General features: G+C 54.5%; 8 protein-coding genes across 8 annotated transcripts; 3 read left to right on the top strand and 5 right to left on the bottom strand.

Moving 5' to 3' along the window:
- Positions 1 to 1,659: 1,659 nt before the first annotated feature.
- PG997_010561 (Peroxisomal membrane protein pex16) lies at positions 1,660 to 2,946 on the bottom strand (the record flags this gene model as incomplete). Its single annotated transcript, XM_066814876.1, has 1 exon — positions 1,660 to 2,946. One exon carries the CDS (start codon positions 2,944 to 2,946, stop codon positions 1,660 to 1,662), a length of 1,287 nt encoding a protein of 428 aa, XP_066664166.1.
- Positions 2,947 to 4,080: 1,134 nt separating this feature from the next.
- On the bottom strand, positions 4,081 to 4,656 carry PG997_010560 (uncharacterized protein; the record flags this gene model as incomplete). Its single annotated transcript, XM_066814875.1, has 3 exons — positions 4,081 to 4,204; positions 4,262 to 4,504; positions 4,616 to 4,656. The coding sequence occupies 3 exons, from the start codon at positions 4,654 to 4,656 to the stop codon at positions 4,081 to 4,083; spliced, it is 408 nt and encodes a 135-aa protein (XP_066664165.1).
- A 3,025-nt stretch (positions 4,657 to 7,681) lies between these two features.
- On the top strand, positions 7,682 to 8,287 carry PG997_010559 (uncharacterized protein; the record flags this gene model as incomplete). The annotated part of the gene is made up of 1 exon (XM_066814874.1): positions 7,682 to 8,287. The coding sequence occupies one exon, from the start codon at positions 7,682 to 7,684 to the stop codon at positions 8,285 to 8,287; it is 606 nt and encodes a 201-aa protein (XP_066664164.1).
- A 462-nt stretch (positions 8,288 to 8,749) lies between these two features.
- PG997_010558 (uncharacterized protein) lies at positions 8,750 to 10,044 on the top strand (the record flags this gene model as incomplete). The annotated part of the gene is made up of 2 exons (XM_066814873.1): positions 8,750 to 9,898; positions 9,964 to 10,044. The coding sequence occupies 2 exons, from the start codon at positions 8,750 to 8,752 to the stop codon at positions 10,042 to 10,044; spliced, it is 1,230 nt and encodes a 409-aa protein (XP_066664163.1).
- Positions 10,045 to 11,317: 1,273 nt separating this feature from the next.
- On the top strand, positions 11,318 to 11,572 carry PG997_010557 (uncharacterized protein; the record flags this gene model as incomplete). The annotated part of the gene is made up of 1 exon (XM_066814872.1): positions 11,318 to 11,572. One exon carries the CDS (start codon positions 11,318 to 11,320, stop codon positions 11,570 to 11,572), a length of 255 nt encoding a protein of 84 aa, XP_066664162.1.
- Positions 11,573 to 13,751: 2,179 nt separating this feature from the next.
- PG997_010556 (glycoside hydrolase family 10 protein) lies at positions 13,752 to 15,082 on the bottom strand (the record flags this gene model as incomplete). The annotated part of the gene is made up of 3 exons (XM_066814871.1): positions 13,752 to 14,506; positions 14,557 to 14,831; positions 15,009 to 15,082. The coding sequence occupies 3 exons, from the start codon at positions 15,080 to 15,082 to the stop codon at positions 13,752 to 13,754; spliced, it is 1,104 nt and encodes a 367-aa protein (XP_066664161.1).
- A 1,865-nt stretch (positions 15,083 to 16,947) lies between these two features.
- PG997_010555 (uncharacterized protein) lies at positions 16,948 to 17,876 on the bottom strand (the record flags this gene model as incomplete). Its single annotated transcript, XM_066814870.1, has 2 exons — positions 16,948 to 17,295; positions 17,385 to 17,876. The coding sequence occupies 2 exons, from the start codon at positions 17,874 to 17,876 to the stop codon at positions 16,948 to 16,950; spliced, it is 840 nt and encodes a 279-aa protein (XP_066664160.1).
- Positions 17,877 to 18,698: 822 nt separating this feature from the next.
- PG997_010554 (uncharacterized protein) lies at positions 18,699 to 20,676 on the bottom strand (the record flags this gene model as incomplete). The annotated part of the gene is made up of 5 exons (XM_066814869.1): positions 18,699 to 18,899; positions 19,037 to 19,291; positions 19,376 to 19,643; positions 19,704 to 20,277; positions 20,337 to 20,676. 5 exons carry the CDS (start codon positions 20,674 to 20,676, stop codon positions 18,699 to 18,701), a joined length of 1,638 nt encoding a protein of 545 aa, XP_066664159.1.
- Positions 20,677 to 22,022: the final 1,346 nt, after the last annotated feature.

Genomic DNA, 22,022 nt, shown 5'->3' with positions numbered 1-22,022 from the left:
ACCTGATCAAATTCTAATCTATTGGTTTGCGAGTGTGCTGGCCATTCCCGGCCGCTGTTCACCTATACATTCGTATTGGCTTGCCCGCAACCTCCAGGCAAATGCCATAATCCAATCGACGGGTTGATCTGGGAGATGCGTGGCCCAAAAGGTATGGCCACTTTACTTGTTGTCCGGAGATATAGCCATCTCACTGTATTATGGTAAGCTATTGATAGCTGGCATCAGTCGTAGCGTAGTTCGGAGCCATAGTTGACCTACCGTGCGGTCATTTCATTGCAACAAAGAGGAACACGGGCGAAACCTGACAGATCGCTCAGTCTCATGACCCTCTCATTAGATATAAGTAAAGAGGCACCGCCACTGGCCGCCGATCGCCAAGCCTCTTCCTGAGCAGACTCGAGATCTCAACTTTCTCATTCCGAAGTAACCAACGCGAAAGATCCCGTACAGTCAGTTCGCCCAATATGCAGTTGCTGCTCCCCTCCTACTCGCCGCCCCGCTGGCCGCCGCCCACGGCGCCGTCACCAGCTACATCATCGGCGGCAAGACGTACCCCCGGCTACGAGGGCTTCTCCCCGCAGCCCAACGCCCAGATCATCCAGCGGCAGTGGCCCGACTACAACCCCATCATGACGGTGACGGACCGCCGCATGACCTGCAACGGCGGCACCTCCGCTCCCTTTGTCCGCGACCATCGCGGCCGGCGAGAACATCACGGCCGTCTGGAAGCAGTGGACGCACCAGCAGGGGCCCGTCATGGTCTGGATGTACCCTTGCTCTAACGGCTTCCAGGGGTGCGACGGCAAGGGCAAGTCCTGGTTCAAGATCGACCAGATGGGCCTGTACGGCTCGTCGCTCAACAGCAACGACTGGGGCACCGGCGTCGTATACAAGTCGCTCAAGTGGTCGAGCAAGATCCCCGCCTCCCTCAAGCCGGGCAAGTACCTCATCCGCCACGAGCTGCTGGCCCTGCACCAGGCCAACACGCCGCAGTTCTACCCTGAGTGCGCCCAGCTCGACGTCACGGGCTCCGGGTCCGCGACGCCCGGCGGCTCGTTCTTGGCTTCCATCCCGGCGTACGCGGCGCAGAGCGATCCCGGGATCATGGTAAGTGGTGGACGAGAGTTGTCTGTTCGCCGAGATGAGCGGGCTAACATGTTGAATCTCAGGTCGACATCTACCAAGGAAAGGCCACGACTTACAAGTGCCCTGGCCCGGATGTATGGACTGGCTAAGGGTCAACGGATCGTAGCCATTTATGGTTGAGTGCTAGGTTCAACATAATCAGGGATCCTCCGAGGTGCTGGAGAATTAGGCTGCGAACGTATGATTATCTGGGTCGCTCAATAAAGACATAAACCATCTCCTTCTGCTAGTAGTTATAAAAGACTCCTCAGTCAAGTTCCATCAGTTGCTCAAAATGCTGTGTCCTACTTGCAGGATGAAAGGCGGCTCGGATTGCTGTGTGCGAAAGCGGTCCCATGGGAATACGTTCTTGTTCGCATTAATGAGGTATCGCTAGGTAAAGATTAGGAAATATTACATGACATGATGATCTGTTGTACAGCAACTTCAGGAGAACCGGCAGCGCCAAGTCTCCTCGTCGTGGCGCATTTAGCCACACCATTTCTCAACTCTTTCTTCTGCTCCCTCCAGCTAACCACTGGTGCTAAAGTAGTAGTTCTCCCACAGGTACTCGTAATCCTCCAGTATGCCGCCGACGATGCTGGGCACGCGCTTCTTGACGCCCCCGACAAAGCCCTTGACGAGGGTGTCGTACGCCGGCCCGCGCATCGCCCACCAGCCCATGGCCCAGCCGCGCTTCGTCCACTCCTCGCGCTCGAGGGCGGTGGCGCGGAACCCGCGGCGGTCCCGCAGCTGGCGCGCCGCGTATTCGACACTCAGGCCGATCAGCCAGGGCGTCCACGACCGCTTGTTCTTGCTGCGGGCCAGGGACACGGCGTAGATGAGGGGCGCGAGGATGTGCAGGATCTCGGCGGCCCGGCCGGAGCCCTGCAGGGTGTTGAGCAGCTTCGTGGCGGGCTTGATGTCGTCGGCGGTCAAGACGCGGCTCAGCAGGTAGGAGCTGATGTCGCCGGGGCTCGGGAGGCTGGGCAGGCTGCTGCCGGTGCGCGGCATGGTCCATTCGGACTCGTGGCCGGCCTTCTTGTTGTTGTCCTTGTCGGCGGTGCCGTTCATCTCGCGCAGCATGGCTGCCTCTTCGGCGTCGTCTTCTTCGCCCATCAGTTCCTTGAGGGCGCCGTCGTCGGTGCCGGGCGCGGGGGCGTCGGGGATGGGCTCGCGCTCGGGCAGGGCGGGGGTGACGAGGGGCCGCGACCGGGTGATGCGCAGCAGCAGCAGCCGGCACAGCGCCTTGAGGGCCTCGAGGATGACGACAACGCGCCACTTGACCTTGTCGCCGCGGCGCTTGGCGGCCATCTCCCAGAGCAGCTCGGTGTACTGGACGACCTGCAGCAGCAGGGCGATGCGGCGGTAGAAGGTGCTGCGGGCGGTCCAGAAGCGGGTGTAGCGGGCGTGGGGGCTGGGAGGCAGGAGGCGCGGCATGAGCCCGGACCCCGGGATCTGCATCTGGGAGAGGGCGCGCAGCAGGACGGTGTCATGATACAAAGAAAGGAGCTGGACGCCCGAGTGGAGGGTTTCGGAGGCGATCTCGGCGTCGCGGAAGCGGCCGGGGATGATATAGGTCAGAGAGCGCAGGGCGCTTTCGATCTGGGAGACTTGGTGGTTGTTCTTGGTGATGAAGTCGCTGTACATGTGCAGGAAGCGCGGGGGGCAGCGACAGGACGGCGTGGATGGGGTTCTTGGATTTGGCTGGAGCCGGTTTATTGCTGTTGTTCGTCGTCGACGACGTGGGGGCGTTCGCGAGGCATTGTTGTTGCTGCTGCCGCTGCCGCTACGCAGATGGTCGGCCGGCGTCGCCATGGTTGTGTATTACGAATGGATGGCCAGTGGTAGATGCAGCATCTTCTCCGGCGCCGCCAAAGAGAAAAAGAGAGGAACCGCTGCAGCGAACCCGAGCGTCAGTCAGGCGCGCAATGCTCTATGTTGTCGGGTCAGAACAGTGCGAAGTGTCGATGGCCTTGATCATATCAGGTCATGTCGCGTCTCGTCGCATTTGCGTCGATTCTTCGGTAGCGGATGATGGCCAGTCAATTAATGAATCAGTCGGTCTGGATGTGGTGCAAGTCGGTGACGATGATGCGCCGCTGGAGGTTTGGTTGTGGTTGTGGTTGTGGTTGCGGTGGACTTTCGCAGGCGCTGGACAGGCCGAAGTTCAGCCCTGTCCCGACTCCCGACACGCCAACAAACTGCCTCGGCATCTTTGCTGGCGGAGCTTGGGCCAGTCTCTGCCCGCTAAGCGACAGTTGACAGTGGCATTGAGTGACAGACTGACAGTACCTGAATTAGCTTGAAAGTTAGGTGCAGTGCAGTGACACCACGCAAGTAAAGCTTCAACATCACCACTGGCAAACCACTTCGTTTCATACAACCAACCTGGCTCTGGGCATCTGCGCAATCGCATGCAGTTCTGCGGCGTCGGAAAAACAATTGATGGTAGCAGCTTGCGAGTCGAGGCGCCGGCTATTCTGTCACATCCTTGACCGGCAAGCCGGGAGATGCTGGGCAGGGCATTGATCTGTCTGTCTGTCTTGCATCGGTTGTATGTACACACACCCGAAAAGAGACGCTTACCGCTTGCGACCTAGGCCTAATGCGCCAAACACCACCACCACAAGCAGACAACGCCCACCCCTGGAGCAATGACATCGTTGCTCTCTCTCCTCCGTTCCCCCGCCAAGAACAACGACTCCCTTCTGTAGGCCTATGTAGTCATCTGATAGCCGTATCTATTACCCCACTGTTATCATTGAGGGCAGGTCTCCTTGATAAATACGGTCCTGGGCGAACTATCCATCCTTTCCAATCATCTGTCCGGTCGTCTAACTCATGTCAACCGGCGCCACTGGTCGTGACTTTGGCAGGGCTACGCACTTGCACCTATCTCTATCTCTATCACCCAGCATGGCGGTCTGATCGTCAACCACTACCTGATATCTAGAGCAGCAGGGCAGCACAAGATTGCTGATCACCACACTCAAGCTGCTGTACCCTCAGTGCCAGTCCAGCGCCGCCTGCCTGTGTCGGGCTGTCTCCTCCGATGGGGGCCAGACTCCAGAGACTGCAGGGCGAATGTGCTTAGTCTTGGGGTCACCCGACCGTGCTCTCCAACACTCACCACAGCCTTGACACTGCGTACAGTAGGGTAGAGTAGGAGTAAAGGACGTCTCCAAGATCAGTCGTGATGACCTCGGACATGCTGGATGGTGATTGCGCCCATTTCGACAAAACGTTCATGCTGGCGCATATGTGCATGCCGCCGTGGTGGAGAGCAGTTGGGGTCAGGTCACATCTCCGACTGTCATCTACTCTGCTGTCGCGCTGGTTTCGCGGGAGATGCCGTCGGTCCTCACTCTGCATACTTGACTACAGTATCATCATGTACTTGGCACTTCTTCCTCTTATCGTGAATCCATTTGGCTAATTGGCTTTTTGACCCAGGTCTATCACGTTGGCACAAGTCTAGACCGACCAGGGCTCGACGGTGAAGGGAGCCCTGCTCGCAAGAGTCATGATTCAGGCAGGATTCGGGAAGAGCAGATAAGCCTAGCTGGCTTTTGCTGAGGAGCCATGCTGTTACCAGTGGGTGGACTCGCGCGACCAGCAGACAGTCGCTGGCGACCAACGCCCCGGGCCTGTCAAAGACTAGATGCGTGACCAATGAGGTGTTGCTTGCTGTCGACTCCGGTGACTTGTTGTTCGTACAGTAGCAGAAGCAAAGAACCAGAAGCGAAAACCCAGAAAGCAGAAGCAGAAGCGGGTAGGCTATCGGCTGGCGCCAGATACGGCGGCCATTCATGGCAGAGCCTGCTCGGCGATCGCTGGCCTTTCCTTGTATCCCTGATTGTTCTTCTCTTTTTCGCGGGTGGCAATGTGACCGCTGCCCTGTGTGCCTATCACCGACAGTCTCAGTCTCCGTCTCGCGCTCCCTCCCTCTCCCTCCCTAACCCCTTCGCGGTCTGTCGGCCCCTGAGGCCTCTTCGCCTTACAGTTCGACATATACCGTTACAATGCATTGATCAGGATGTCAGCATATACCGAAGACCAGGGGTTCGTGTGCTGCATGCCCGCCACAGTTCTCAGAACCTGCCACGTCAGCTTGCTCTCGAGCGGCGGCAATATGCCCTCCCACCAGTGTCTCTTTCACACATATGTTCTCGTTTCATGAGCAGGGCTTAGACGTGAGGTTCATACAATCGTCACGATCCATGCAGTCATCACGATGCTTCGGCGCCAATGTCGCGATATCCATATTTGATAAGAGAAAAGGGATCCTCTATACGGCATACTAGTCTCGTCGCCCAGGAGCGCCGAGTCGGATGGGATCCATCTCTGATGGCCTTATCCCAGGAAAGGCCGTGGTCTCGACTCGTGTCGCTGCATGCTGCACCATCCATCACCTCTGGCTGGTGGATGGGTATCGGTCCGTCCCAGGACATGTGGTGCATGGAGAGACAGAGAATTCGCCTGATCCATCCAATATCTGGTTTGGCGATATCGACTCCGAGTCTCCGACACACGACGCCGCTGCATCTAGGGATCGTCACAATGCCGCGGATGCCAAGGGGTCTAGATACCCGAGGCCGTAGAACCACGAGCGTGCAATCAGCCACCCAGTAGCCCAGCGGCAAAAGGCCCATATGACCTTGCAGGGCAGAGCAGCGCAGAAGCAGACACGACGAACCTGCAGCGCATATTGCATGCGTTTGAGTTATTTCTGTCGGTTTTGCCTCTTGTCTCTTTGCATCAAAACCAAACCAATCATGCCAAAGTGACGTGTGGATTGAACCAGAGGTGCATCATCGGTATAGTATCTGATAGGCTCGCATTGCCCGACTGGGAAAGAATAAGCTTTACCCCAGGCCGCCGGTCAGCTAGTGCTTGCCCGGAGCGGCCCTACTAGACGGCGCCAGGCCCAAAGAGGGGCTGACAGTCGCGGACGGGCTCCATTGTTCTCCCAATAGCATCGATGGAGATGTGTGGTACGCGGCTGGGGGCAGGTAACACGGCGTCGACGGGGAACGCGGACGCAATCTCCAACAAGTCAATAAATGAACTGTACAACCAGACGCTCCCATTCGAGGAACGAGGTGAATGTGAGGGTGGGAGCCATTACGTCGGTCTGCCTGGGCGTGCGTGCGAGACGGGCATATGGAGATGTCATTTTCGAGAGGTGAGGTTGGTTGCATGGCGTAGTATCATGCATCTGTCCAGCGATGCCTTGGTTTGAGATGGGGCCCGATGGAGGTGTAGCATGTTGTCTGGCTGTCAGAATTTAGTGGTTGGCTGGACCAGTCGCCGTAGAAAGACTAGCCGTAGCAGTGCCTGAAGGAGGGTGCGGGCCAGGCTTGCATCTTGCACACAGCTCGCGGCTTGCACAGCTCTCTGAGCCGGAGATAACCATTGAAGGATGGGGTTTATCTCGTATTTTACCCCAACATGTGATAAGCTTCTCGGATTACGCTGGCCCCGGTCATGGCCTTTATCTCCGTTATCGGTGTGTCTAGACCGACCTTGGAGATCGCTGGGTGTCGCTCTGTCACGCTCTCTCTTTGGGTTCTCACTTCTTGGAAGGGGTCCCGACCAGGGCCGTCTCCCAACTGCCGCCGTCGATAGCCACCGAGCGGGCGCCACATTTCGCCATCGGGGTCATACGACGCTCTTGGTCCTACCAAACCAGGCATTTTACTCATGTAATAGCAATTGAACCTCACGGCTGCTGCTGCATCCCCCAACCTCGGAACTCGCACACACACCCATACATACACGCGGTCAGCATCATGATGGAATGGAGAGAGAGCGAGCGAGCGAGCGGAGATTGTTGGTACTGTATGAATCTGGCATGCCGCATTACCAGCAAGTTGGAGCAACGTGCGTGCGTGCGTCGTGCCTTGGTGCGTGCTGAAAAGAGAACCGAACCATCAATTATGAAGAATGATGTTAGGCTTGAACCCTGGTCTGTCTGTTCCGTCTCCCGCCCCGTCGCCCAGCGTCGAATGGCTGCAGCAGCAGCCTCCATCCCCATCCCCATCCCCAGAAAGCAGAAAGCAAAGCAGCGCTGGTGGCAAACCGTGTATACCTGCTCCCCCTGGTCTTCTCGGTTTCTGGGTTTCAATCTATTGGCCTAGCACTGCAACAGGCGGAGGGTCTAGCTGGCCCGTGGGAAAGCCCAAAACATGCGACATGCAAGGGAAGGCGCCCCGATTGAATCACAGAGATAGGTCCCATTACCGCTGAACGTGTCGTGTGCCTATCTTCATCTCTCTATCTCTCGCACTATCTATCTGCTCTGTCTCCAGCTGGGTCGTCCGTCTCCACATTTGATCATCAGCTTGCCCCGGGACGGATAGATGGCTCCGTTTGCCAGCATCCAGCATCCCAGCGCCCAGCGGCCAGATTATACCGACTCCTCTTTCTATTTTCTGTCACTTGTTTTCTGCCGTGGAATAAGGCACTGGTGCATGAAGTTTGCTGCTATTCTGGACTTCTGCCCGTGCCCCCAGGCCAAGCTGAGGTGTCATCACGGAGCGCACTTGGGATGCCGCTTTTACGCCCGCCCCAAGGACCCCGGCCGGTAACGCTCCTGCGCCCCTCCACACCTCGACCTACATTGGGGAGCCGCCTGATAGAACCCTCGACGCGGGCATGGAGAACTGGAGGTCAGCTCCTACCACCCAGCGCCAAGCAGCATCCAAAGGGCTCCTCCCACCAGCACCAGAGGCTCCCTCCCACCATCGTCGCCGCTGTTGCCCGCCCGCAGAAGCAAGCAATAGAGTTCGCAGAAGAACTCGTTCTTCCTCTTGCTCGGTTTCGGCCGCGTCGCCTTCGCAAGAACAGCGACCCAAAAAACGGCCAAGGCTTCCCAACTGGTCCGATTTCTCCCTTGGTACGTTGGTCCGCCCTGCAGTGCTGCTTTTACACCTCGTCACCATGCCTGAACCTGACACATCCCATCATGGCACTTTACTTCCTCCACCCCTCGCTTAGTCCTACACACTCTACGACGATGGTCGTTTTGCGGCCTCAGACTCCTCAGACTCCTCCCTCCCTCCCCCTCTCAGCAGGGAGTGCCGGCTTCCCTCTGCTGGTGCTGCTGCTGCTGATGCTGCTATCGCACCCCGGGGGCTGGTCATCGACGATTTAGTCCATCGTCACTTTCGGAAAGTAAAGTCACCCCAGCGCATACGCGGGGCGCCACTTGCAAAGACGGACGGGACTAAACTGGGGGCCACATGCGAACACCTAACTCGCGGTTCATCATAGATAAGGCCTAGACGCATCCGTGGTAGGCTTCACGAAAAGGATAAAAGGGCCATCGAGAGTAAGGTTTATGACACCTTGTTGAGCCCAGTTCCTCCTCCTCATCCATCATCACCAACATCGCATCGCCAGTCCCATCCTCTAATACATACTTATACACACCTTCATCGTCGCCCATCCTGCTTGCTTGGTTCTTTTCTCCCCATCAGACAAACCTATTAGTGTCTTGGATTCCTCCACATACACACACACACACTCACTCACGTATCAGATATACCACCTTAATATAAGAACCGTTTAACCCAAAGCCAAACCTAACCATACCTCCTATATACCTACCATCAAGATGGCGGCCGCGGATATCATGCCCTTTGCTGTCGACCCCAAGCCCAGCTGGAAGCCCATCATCGTAGAACCTGAGCAGGAGCAGGCCAGCTTGGGCAAGGATGAGTTCAACGCCAGTAAGCACCTTGGCTTCAAGAGCCCGCCCAAGGTGTACAGCATGAAGGACCTGGGCCTGCCCGAGAACACGGGCATCTCCCCGGTGGCGGTGTCGGAACCCTTCCCCCTCTTCACACAGGAGGCCGTGATGAGGATGAGGAAGGAGGTCCTGTGCCCGGAAGTCTTGCAGAACTGCAAGTACTCGAGCAACCTGGCCCAGTGCCAGCTTCGAGGCTTTGCCAACAAGTACGTTTGCCTTTGTCATGGCGAATCCACAGAACATGCTGACATGCGATGCAGATACGCACCCTTTGTATACGACGCCTGGAAGTCTCCGGACACCCTGGCCATCATCTCCAAGATCGCCGGCATCGACCTGGTGACGGAGATGGACCTGGAGATTGCCCACATCAACATCTCGGTCAAGTCGGAGCAAGAGCGCCAGGAGGAGATCGAGGCCTTCCAAGACCGGGCCCAGTACGAGGCCGACGAGGGCATCGCGGGCTGCCCCTGGGAGGACAACAAGCCCATCGTCGACTGGCACACCGACAGCTACCCCTTTGTCTGCGTGACCATGCTGAGCGACTGCACCACCATGATTGGCGGCGAGACGGCGCTCCGGACCGGCAACGGCGAGATTATGAAGGTGCGCGGGCCTCAGATGGTAAGTTGTCACTGGAACTCTACACACAAAATGCGAGTAACTAACTCAAAACAGGGCTGCGCCGTGGTCCTCCAGGGCCGCTACATCGAGCACCAAGCCCTCCGCGCCCTCGGCACGGCGGAGCGCATCAGCATGGTGACCTCGTTCCGCCCGCGCAACCCGATCGTGCGGGACGACACCGTGCTCACCACCGTCCGGCCCATCTCGAACCTGCCGGAGCTCTACAACCAGTTCTGCGAGTACCGGCTCGAGATGCTCGAGGAGCGCGTCCGGGGCCAGCTCCGCCTCCTGCGCGAGGCCAACGGGCACCAGCGCCACATCGCCACCGTCAAGCTCAAGGCCTTCCTGGCCGAGCAGGAGCGCTTCCTCGCCCACATGAACCGCGAGATGGTCGACGATTCTCAAGTCGTCTTTGGTGACATCGACGACTCCCACCTCCTGACCCCGCCCCCAAGGAGAAGGAAAAGAAGTCCGACGTCGATGAAGACGGAGGGCGGCTCCCGCAGCAGGCAGAGAAGCGCGCCCGTTTTGAGTAAATATTACTGCATGGAATGTCTTGTTATGGGGGTTTCGCTACTTCATTTTGATTGTCTATTAGCGTGTCGGTCACTTTTCATGATAGCTGAACGCTCTGCATGTGAGCCAAATTGTTTCTTGCGCGGGGTGGTTCAGGGATTTAGTTTTGAATAAGCAATATTTATGACTACTTATGCATTGGTTGTTCATGACTGGATGTGACTTTATGACTGTAAAATTTGCTTTGCTACTCTTACCCGGTCCTTAGCGGCCTCCTTGAAACGAAATGTAGCGCTCTGTGACTAATAGATACTCTTATTCCAGTTTGTACCCATCGACCGCTGTGGTATCTTGCCGTATTGAACCAGATTAAACACCCTGCCGTGAGACCCTAGGACTGATATAGTATAGCCATCTTTGTAAACTAAAATATCCCGTTCTATGCCGACTAATAAATGATCAGAAGGTCTCCGTAATCACTGGTCAACCAAGCTTTCTACACATGTATACACAAAGGTAAACCAAGCAAGAAGGAGGCAAAGAAGAAGAAACAAGTAAGGTATAGAGGGCTCGGGAATGCTCGTGTTGGGCCGGTGTAGCGGACGGCGGGTGCGAGACCCGGTGATCTCGTGTATTCGAGCAAAAGAATCACGCCTTGGCTCGTCGGCGGCGGAGGTCGCAGGACAAGCAGCAAGGCGGCAAGCCGGAGAGGGATCGCCGACGGGAACTCCAAGTTGAAGGGCACTAACACGGCGCTGTCATTGTTGTGGCTGACTTCGGGATCGTGGCGTCGGGGCTTTGGAATACTACGTACCAAGATGATAGAGTCAGTATGCGTCTTGGAATCGGGGGTGGCAATGGAGAACTCACCTTGCGAGGCAGATGAAATGGCAAAGGCATTTGATCAAGATCGCAGCAATCGTCGGCTCCAGGCAACGCGATCTCGACCAGGGAAGCAGAGGCGCAAGATATCACGATCTCGTGGCTTTGCGCCCAAGCGAAGTCTGCGACAGAAAAGTATTTGGCGTGCAGGGCTGACCGGGACGGCCTGGTATATCGCCGAAAGAGAGGGCCTGGAAAGTGGGAATATTCGTGGCAAGTGGATTGAACAGCAATTATTTGGTGGGTAGGGCACCTGTGGCAGATGGACCTAATGTCTGACTACCTGCGGTAGATGGCTCGGAGTTAAATGTACGAGAGTATTCCGCCAAGACCGACAACTGCGAAGCCCAGGGTGGTTCAACGGTAGTGCTTGTTGTCAGCGACGGTTCAACATACGCTTCGTTGGCAAGGATGGTGAAAGACGTAGCCCTCGTGTACTTCTGCACCGTCTGCTCCGGCATCCAGCCGTCCTCACCGATCCGCTTTGGTAACGGCGACCCGGAAAGACCCACAGTTGCCCTCTTTGAAGGCCGGCAGAGCGCCGTCGTCACATTTGATTACTCGGGTGCCGCAGTTGTTGTCGAGATAGGGGTCATAAAAGTAGGGATCCGCGGGTGTGGCCATGGGGACAAGCTTGTACCTGAAGTGACGCCCCAACACATTTAGTTAGTCAGTGTCAAAGTATACATTAAGTAAAGAGTGGGGAAACGGACAAGCAGTAGCCGTCTCCGCCCGAACACATGTCTCCGGGCATGCAGCGTGCCTCGAAGTCGTTGATCTCGAACTTCAGGTCCTCATCGTCATAGGTCGCTGCCAAGGCCAGTGGTAAACTTCATGTTGCTGTTGGTGAGATCCGATGTATAACGAGTGACAGAGTTAGAGATAAACGAGTGTGTTCGGCGAAAAGCGACAGGAATCACTTGGGGAAGTTAAGCGAGGGCATCACAGCACCTTATATACGGGCGCGGGGCCTAATTCTCTTATGAGCAAACATGCCGCCAGGATTGATTGCTGATCCATTCTAAGCAGCGGCACAGGCGGGACTCCGGTACCTTTGGAACCGAGACATCACAGATCTTGGGCTGCCGTTTGTAAAACTTCGACCCAGTGAGGCACGGGATACGGATACTCTGAAGCCAGCGCGTCAGCTGTGACAGCTACGATGCAGTGTCTCTTGCCGTAAACGGGTTCTGGGATGCGTGATGTTCCGCGTCAAGCAAGATCCCATGAGCCCAAGAGTGTTTCCAAGAGACTAAACCAGTGAAGGGGCCAACGTATCTGTATATACAGTCACTAACATGGTTCAGTCAATATCACCACCTGTGATCAGGCGATACCCGACATTCACACTAGACACCTCATACTGCAATGAGAAATGATTTCACTGGACTCGGTGTCAGCAGAGGCCTTCGTGGACCGCACGCGAATTCTCAGTCTACATGTCGCGTCATCCATGAATACAAATGAAATCGTCTCGTACAAGGCTCCCCTTATATCCCCCGAATCCAGGCTGGTAATGAATGCCACCAACCCTGTCGCAACCAAATCATGACCAAAGCAGAATGGCGTAACCCTATTCCGTTTCACCTGGAAAATCATGAAAATGAGAGGCTGCAAAAATAATCGATGAGTCCAAAGCTGGCAGGGGAAGCAAATCGTTTACTAATTGATATTCAGTGTCAGCAAAAAGAAAAGTTGAGGTCTGCCTGGGGGTCGAACCCAGAATCTCCTGATCACTTGTAATCGTAGTCAGACGCCTTGCCATTGGGCCAACAGACCTATCGAGAATGTCCATCGTGAGATGATAGCCGGTGGCTTATTGACAGTTGAGTCGACGCGGCTCAGCTGGTGGGGTGTGGTCTCGAACTGGCTTATCCGTGGGCGACATTGGTGTATTCACGTGAGTTCGAAGGTTCTTGAGACGTTATACTAAGTATATATATTTCAAAGGAACGCTGTTCGGAAGGGAGTAAGTCAAAAAGCGTCCATCGAACAAGCCAAGCCCTATCTGGCTAAGTCTTCGCGATGAATCTCATGACCTAGCAATTAGCAGTTGATCGTGCTTTGATCCAGCTTGAGAAAATCGGGCGACGACTTGAGCGCCGCAGCTAGGCGTTGATGATGTAGGACTAAGTATGTGGCCTCAAATCCCAGGACATGTTGAGAACGAGAGGCGAAGAGTCACCACCAAATTGGTGGATTTGTGGGCGCTTTTTGACGTACTCATCTTGCCCCGGATTGTTCTTGAGATGGTTGAGTTGATCAACGGAGTTTTGCCGCATCCGTCCAATCTGTAGACTCGAATGATATAGGCTTGATGAACGGGGCCGGAGATAACCATGAGTAGGGATGAAGTGCACAAGTTCCCGAAGAAACATGTTCATTGCCTCTCATGTAAAGTCAAAGAAGCTTGAACGGCACGCATGGCGACTACATGGTAGAGGACTGATTCTGGCTGCTTGGACGTGCACTGTTTGACAAGAGGCTGGACTGCCATGCCTGGACCTCATATTCGATAGGTTTGTTTTGGTCAAAATGGGGAGTCGGAAACGGGTCTATATGTTCTCGTTAAGGGCTGAAATATCATCGCGCACCATCTGAAGTCCATGCAAACCAATTTAGCTCTCCTATACGGTAAGTGCTTCCTCTTGACACATGCTCGCGACTCCAGGGTCATACGATTCACTCAGCACAGATTGTGCTCGTGGCGGGTGCCAACATTGAAATATATCGTGTCTCGATTATCTCGTATAATCCGGAATATATACTTCAAAGTCCAACATTCAACCACTTTAGAGTAAATTATATACAGAGAACAGAACACAGTCATCCTTGCATCTACGCTCTACAAGGCGCCGATCAGGGTGTTGTAGGCCTGCTTCGGCTTGTAGCTGCCGTCGAACAGGAGCGGGTTGTCGCTGGAGCGCCAGCTGTCCTTGTCGGAGACGCCCCAGACGGTGATGCCGACGCACTTGGGGACCTGGAGGCAGGCGTTCATGACGGTGAGGTAATCGTTGGCGGCGGCGCCGGAAATGTCGAGCTCGGTGATGGCGACCTCCTTGGCCTGGGAGGCGGCGAGGGCCTTGAGGGCGGCGGGGACGCCCGAGGCCGGGTTCCAGCCGCCGGGGGCGGCGAGGTGGCCCTGCGAGCCGATGCCGTCGATGGGGATGCCCTGGCTGATCCACTTGTTGACGTGGGCGACCATGCCGTTGGTGACCTTGGCGTAGTTGGCGATGTCGAGGTTGTAGTCGTTGATGTAGAGCTTGGCGTTGGGGTCGGCGGCGCGCGCGGCCTTGAAGGCGATACCGACGAAGTCCTCGCCGAGCACGCGGCTGAAGACGCTGTCCCTCAAGTTGCCGTCCTCGGCGAAGATCTCGTTGACCACGTCCCACTGCAGGATCTTGCCCTTGTAGCGCGTCACGAGGGTGGTGACGTGGTTCTGGATCACCTGCGTCAGCGTGTTGCGGTCGTTGATGCTAGAGACCCAGCTGGGCAGCTGGCTGTGCCACAGCAGGGTGTGGCCGCGCATCAGCTTGCCGTTGGCCTGGGCGAAGTTGACAACGGCGTCGGCGTTGCCGAAGCTGAAAGAACCGCGTTGGGCTGGGGAAGTTAGCTTCTGGTGGCTTGAAACAAGGCAGACATGTACTCACGCTCGGTGGCATCCCACTTCATGCTGTTTTCGCAGGTGATTTGGCCAAAGTCGCTTTTGACGATGTTGGTCAGGGCGGCGTTGTTGAGATGGTAGTTGTCCATCTCGGTGCCGAAGTAGAGCTTGCCCTTGGCCTTGAACTTTCCGTTCAGGCCGGAGCCGCCGTTGCCGTTGCCACCAGTGGGGGCCGGGTTGCTGCCACCGGCAGTGGTGGTGGGCTGAGGCTGGCTGGGCTGGTCGCCGCCGGTGCCGGGCACGCACTGGGAGTACCAGTCACTGGAGAGATGGTTAGCAGCGGCTGAGTTTCTTTGGGAGAGGGGTACGAACTTGGACTTTTGGCAGACTGCACCAGACACGCAGGTCGTCGCGCCAGTCCAACCTTGACCACCGCCTATGAACCAGTTCTGTTAGTATTGTGATCTTGCATCAGCCGCGACTGGGGACCCAACATACACTGGCCGTACAGGGGGCTCCTGGGCAAGCGCCGCCGCAGGGGCGAGCGCGAGCACGAGAGACGAGGTATGCATGATTAATGATTAGGGGCAAGGCGAAGGTGATCTGCAGTTGAAGCTGGAGCTGGGGCTGAGGCTGGAGCGTGTCGAGCAAGAAGAGTTATTGATCATCGGGGAGTTACCTCCTGTGTTATATAGCTGCTCGGAATGCATCGTTTTGCTGGAAATGATGATGGCAACCCTTGCAACACATCACCAGTACCCCAGAAACAGCTTCTGTGGTCTGCCAATTAGACGACATGACCCGACTGCGCTGGTCCGGAACGCAGCCAGGTCGACGATGCAGGGGTGCTTAATGGATGGAAGATTATGGCGACGCTACGAGGCTCCGAGACTAGACGGTTTTGGCATCTTGGCATCTGAATCTTTCGTCCAAACATCCGGCCCACAACAGGTTAGTCGATCTGGGCGCGGGAATCTTACTATGATGGCGCCTGGCCAGGGGTGGCAGGGACCCGTCATCTGATAATTGGGGGGCAAACTAAGCACCCAGGCTTCCGGGGGCAAGTTAGGGCGTCGTATCATTGTCGCACCGTCCGCGCTCGGGGATTCAAGGGGCCCGGCTGGCCCGTCAACAATGCCATGTTTCACTGGAAGTTGGTCTGCATACAAGTGCCTAGTTTCTAGGTGGTGATGTGACGAGTCGTCCATGATGGTGAAGCGACCAACTCCCACTCACGGGAGTCGGCCCACAACGTTGCATTGGGCCTAGCCTCGGCCCCAGGCCAGGGAGAAAAGCCACGAGTGACGATGCGCCAATGCTGCCGCCTCCTCCGCAATTCCTGCCGCTTCTGGTCTAGGCTCTCCGCCGTCACGATTTACCTCACATGGCATGGCATGGCGAGATAAAGTCAGCAAACCTCCGGCTCGACCGATTAGGCAACTCCAGGCCTCAATACTACAATGCACAGTACATCCCCAGATCGCTGCCCAGACCGCTATGTTGGCGCTGACATGATCTTGTCTTCTGCTGCCTGGTACACGGTTCCCTCTAAAAGCTCATCTCAACTCCATTATATCGGAAAATTCTGCCTGAGTCTTTTGGCCTTGTGGCGCCATTAATCCCGCGGAGCAACCCAGCTGAAGACTCTTGGAGAGAATTAGGCGCCTTTGGAATGCCCAAGTAATTTGCTGTAGCCTGTCCGTTATCCGTCTGCACAAAACCGGGATTCATGACCCATGCAGTCAACCAAGGATTCTGAAAATGCGCGCGTTGAACGAGCAAATTCAAGGCAACTTTGGTAGAACCATATGGCCCCATCATGACCTTGATGGCGGCGGCGGATACCTGGATGATGGATGCATAGCAAGCCATTATCACACTATATTTGATACGATATGGAAGTAGGAGGAATCTCTTGCCTCTGTTTGCCCCGGTGATGAGAACGGTGGTGGGCTTGGATGATATCTTTGGTTTGGGGTCATCTCGGCTTGCTGGATGAAAATAGTTGATTGAGAGACCTTGGAAGGTGTACGCGACTTTATCGAGATGCAGGCATATTTATATCTCTTCTGGCGTTATGCTGTTTGACTGCCTGCATGCTGGCGTCTCGATGCTTCATCACACAACTGAGGAACTCATGCAAGATCAACCAATTACTAACATGGATGGCATGCAAAGATCGGCACATACGAGAAGCACTGCCTGTATTCAGGAGAGTGCCTCGATCTTCCGTAAAGTCAACAGACTTCGAGCTTGGAACTGTAGGTAATTACAGGTTACTGCACGTATTGCGATCAAGAGAAGCATGCACTGGTACCACGTAATAGAGGTGAGACTGGCTGATCGATCGAATACGCCTGTATGACATTGTCATGTTTTCCTTATAAGGCCATGACACTTTGTCGCCTGTCCACTGATACACTGAGTGAGTGATTTCTCATAGTCTGATCTTCGTTAAGAAGTCCTGGACCGTGTCAACCACGCCTTTGGTCCAGCTAAGATGAGGCGAGTGCCCGGCTGGGCTTCTGTACATGACGAACGGGCCCGTCTTCTGACCTTGCATTGCCGCCATGCCTTCCTGGTACTCCTTGGGCAAGGTCAAGTCCCCTTCCAGGACCAGATAGGCGCAGGGAAGTGCCGCGTATGCATCATTGGTAAGCTTCGTGGTGAGGATGGGAGATGCAGTGAGAGTCGTTGCCCACTGCTTAGCTTCTTCCGGATCAATACCGTTAAAGAGGAACTTGGCGGGGTCGACCATGGTGCCGAGTCCGGTTACGCCGTGTTTCTGTTCAATTGACCACAAAATTAGTCTCTACAAACTACTTTCTCATTACCGCCCTCTGCATTGAAAAGAACGTGACCAAGTGTACTCACATGAAACTCCATAAACGGCGGCACAACAGCAGGTCCGTCCTTGGGCTGAAAGAAACTGTGGATGGACTCGCCTACGGGGATCACAAAGGCTCCCATGAAGAGAATCCCGACGACGCCGCCCGCCTGCTCCTTCTCATGGCGCACCTTGAACTGCAAGTCGGGCCTGGCGGCCTGGGTGACGACCCAGCCGCCGGACGAGTGGCCGATGAGCAGGACCTTCTTTCCTTCGTTGCAAATGAGTGGCTCGAGAACGCTGAGGACTGCTTCAGCGTCCTCGTCGCCCTGCGGGTACCCGCCGGCGGGAGGTTCCCGGTCGTAGTCGGGGTTGTTGGTGTCGCCGACGTTCAGCTTGCTGAGGTCGGCAGTGGGGAGGTGGGGGCAGTAGGCGTCGATGCCTTGAGTCTTCAATGCATTTAGGAGTGGCTCATACGGCTTGGCTGAATGGTATGAGCCGTGGCAGATCACCACGGCGAAGTCGGTTGAGGTGTTCATGACTGAGGGATTTGGTGATGACTGTTGTCTGGTCGGGTGGGAGAAATCCAAGTACCGAATGCATGCGCGCCTCGGATGATAAACCTGCCCGTTCGAGATCTAACAGCGAACCCCTTGCTTCCTAAATGCAGAGGTTAGAATATGGTATTCGTTGCTAAGCTGCAGTTGGCTTTGTGCTACGACGCTGGCGGCGTGACTGTGCCGCATCCCCCTCTCTCTGTGCCGCACACCGTTTTGCACCCCTTCAAGCAGATCTTTTGTCTCGTCACGTGAATTTGGGTGGCTTTGGGTACTTTTGGTGTTTCTACGGTCATTGACGAAGTTTATACATTCATATCTCAATGATGCAGATCAAGTGATATGGTTGGTTCCCGGCAAGCTGGGCAGCCATCTTTCAGATTCGGAACAAATCCGATGCGACGTGCTGGGGTCCGTCTGCGAAGTGAAAGTTAAGGGACCTGTTTTTGATTCCTCAGCATCACAGGTGAAATAAAAGATAATGTCAGCCCGCAAGTTTGTGAATTATGCTATCCATGTGTCATGCTTTACCGGCTAGGACAGCTGGCTATGAAGTAGGTTCTGTCACAGATCTATCTGTTTTGATAACAACTTATCTCATTCGGTACTGACTCTACTCTCCGGTAAATATCCCAAGTTCTAGCGTCGGAGTGAAAAGGTTACATAGCGGATGGCCTCAAGTTTTCATCCTTGTCGGGCCTCATCACACAACACCAAAGTGACTAGCCGAATTTCCCTGGCATCAGCAGCAAGCTACCGCGACAAACGAGGCAAAGTGCTGATCATAGTCTCAAGCCTGTACGTTCATCTTCTGAGACGCCACTCGACGTATCTATCACTTCCTGTATGTTGAGTGTTGGACAGGTCCTGGAACTCCTCTTGTGCTCCGTCCTGACCAGGGCGCTTCTTCAGTAGCATGGGCCACTTCTCGACAACGGTATGCTCCCCTTCATCTCCATGCCCAACGAGTAGGTCAGAGGAACGAAGTTCAATTTCTCCATGTACCTAGAAATAGCGAACGTCGGTTAGCTTATGCTGAGCAAGACTCACTACGGAGTGAAACGGCGTTCATCCAGATATGGGGCTCAGCCTTTAGTGACTAACCTGCCGAAAATATCATCAAAGTCTCTGAACACCTCTACCAATGACATTGTACGCAGGTAGCTGGCGTCGCACATATGCCGGGCCGGCGACGGTGACAGATACCCGGCAGCCTGGCGCACGGTATTGAGTAGATCGCTCGGGTTGCTGCGTGCCGGCTTCATTTCGTGTATGGCGTTCATGAAGAGAGTAATGAGCGTCGCGTGAGGGTTGACACTGGGAGGCTTGAGCAGAGGGCCGATTAGGCCGACGGCGCCCACGGGGTTCAAGTAGGTCACGTCTGCGATGTTGGAGGTCTGTGGGGGTCGCCATTAGGAATTCTGACATCAAAAGAATCTGACACTGAAGCCCTTATCGTCAGGCCATAGGTCATCACATACCTCAATTCGATCAAATCGAGTCTGACTGGGGCCAAAGTGGCCTATAAGGTCACTCGCAGCGATACGCATCATCTGCACCATGACCTTGGTGGTCCACAAACGTTTATGGACGTCGCTGACCAAGTCGACAATGTGGTAATAGAGTTGACCGAAGACGTCGTTGTCGGCGGCGGCTGTTCTGGACTTGCGGATTTGTGACATCAGCCAGCCATTTCTGGGGTCGGATGAGTCCATCAGGGGCCAGCCTCCAGCTCCGGTGAATAACGTGCTGTATGCCATCGTGTCAGGACATCACTGGTTTCCGTAGATGGGAAGGGGTTCGACTTACGGGTTGGGGACAGTGAAAGTATCAGTGGAGGCTCCCAGCGGCAAAAGGATGCCACGCTCCCGAAACTTGTGGGCTCCGAAGCGCGTGGGCGGGTCCTCTTGGTAGTAGGCCCTCTCCCGGTAGTCGATTCTCGAAGGGGCCAGCATGACGGCCCGGCGCTTCTCTTGGGCATTGACCACGGTTACATCGGCCACCTTGGTGTAATCCAGAAGCAAATTCCAGGAACGCTTGTTCAGGAGGACCCGAAGGTTGCCGGAAGGGAGCCCAAACGTCTTTCCGAGCAGGGAGCTGTCGGATCGGTGCTCGATTTTGGTACAGACGGCTCGGAGGAGGGGCTCGACCTCCGTCTTGAGAGTGTTCATGAGTGAGGGGGTGATGAAGGCCGAGTACCACAGGTGGACGACGTTCTGGGCCGCGACCACGGGGTCTTTCTCGACAAGTAGGAGGAGTAGCATGAGGACATTTCGCGCGACGATGTAGATATCGCGGTCGTTGATGGTGATCTGGAGATTGGCTTTGTAATTGCTGGGAACTGCCACAATCGTTTTGAACACATTACGCAAGTCACCCGACGCTGGAGATGTTAGTCCAAGTATAACAAATCGAGATATTTGCAGCTACGATATGACATACCTGCAAAGAGCAAGTCTAGGTCAGACTGAAAGTTCGAGCCCTCATTGCCTGGAAGATTGAGGATGTCATAGGCCGGCATGTTGCCCCAAGGATATTTGCCCTCAGCGTTGAAGACAGACATAGAAACCCCATCACCCATAAATGCTGGGATGCGGCGCTGGGTATCCCACTGGGGAAGCCATGTGGACTTGAGCAGGCTTGCCTTGCAATCGGCTTTGTGATTTGGCCAGTGGGCTTTCTGGCATTCCTGGTTGCAATACAAGACCATGAGACAGCTCCCACACGAAGCCGTTCCCGGCTTGCCGCAGGGCCGGTTGGCGCAGATCGGCTCGAGACTCATGGTATTGGTCCGGTGGTCGAAGTTGGTTCTGAGTAAAGGCTGAGGTAACTGACTCCGTTCTGTTGGACTTACTTGTGGGAAGAAGAAAAGCAAAATTTGTGGATAATTCTTTTGGCAAACAGATAGTGTCAAGAGCTTAGGCCTCCGTGCAAACGGGCAGCTGTCTTTCTGCCTGGCAACGGCTCGTTGCAGCATATCGCTTAATCGGGATATTGCCGTCACACAAAATGCAGGGCCTCTGGAAGAACCTCAGGTATTCTCTTGTTTCCGAGGTTTTCCAATGATACGCGTAACCGCAGAAAATGCGCCTCCACCAGCGTTCATGGACATCCCACAGCACCGGGCAGCAAGATTTACTAAGAGTACAAGGCCCGCCACCGGTACTCCAGCCCTCCATTGGTTGAGACTAGAGGATTAGCCCGCCCATCACGATTCACAACTACTCTACACAGAAATACAAGGCTGGCCGCTTCCTCTAGCGATACCCTTACTTGGATCCCAGACTCCCCATTTAACACGGCCCTTGCCCCATTAATAAATACACCGTCTAAGGAGATGTACTAATTTAATAGCGAGTTTAAATTTAACAAGCGGTTAATGTAGCTTTATAGTGCTAGCAGTCCGCCCCTTTACTATATAAAAAAACATCTTGTCACCGTTAAAAGTTTTAAACTTATTTATAAAAGTTTATTAATACCCGCGTAAATTAATATAATAAATTAAGTAAGAATTTCTCGTAAGAGTATTAATTAATTAATTTATTAAGTAAATCTTAATTTTAATAAAGGCTTTTTTTATATAAGTGAGTAAGTTAAATATTACTTTTTATAAATTAATTCGCCGAAACGGTTTTATTTTATATTTACCCGTTATTCCCCCGGTTATTCGAGTAAAATAATTTCGCGTTAAGCGCGCGCACGGGCCCGCTTTTTTAGCGCGTAATAAAATAATACGTAGCCGAGTAACGCGGTCGAGTAGCGCGTCGCGCCGCCCGTTTTTATTTAGGGTAAATATTAAAGTTAAGGTAATACGCGAACGGCGGCGGCGGCGGCGTAAATTAAACGGATCGTTTATTTTTAAATTTTTTATACTTTAATATCGAAGCTCGATTTTATTTTTTTTTATTAGCGCTTTTTTTAGTTTTTATTATATATATACGTAAAAATAAAATAAGAATAAATATAATATAATCGGCCGCGTCGGTTATTTTTTTACGTACGTTATACGACGGCGTTACGGCCGAGCGGCGCGTATATTAACGCGTATTTCTATACGGTTTATTATTTAAAAAAAAAGCGTTCGTAGCGGTAACGGCGTACGCGGCGGCGCTTTCGCTGTGCGATTTA

Source organism: Apiospora hydei (genome assembly GCF_038363865.1).
Source record: "Apiospora hydei strain CBS 114990 chromosome Unknown utg000008l_segment0_segment0, whole genome shotgun sequence".
Taxonomy (NCBI): domain Eukaryota; kingdom Fungi; phylum Ascomycota; class Sordariomycetes; order Amphisphaeriales; family Apiosporaceae; genus Apiospora; species Apiospora hydei.
This window is presented reverse-complemented; position numbering and strand designations above follow the sequence as displayed.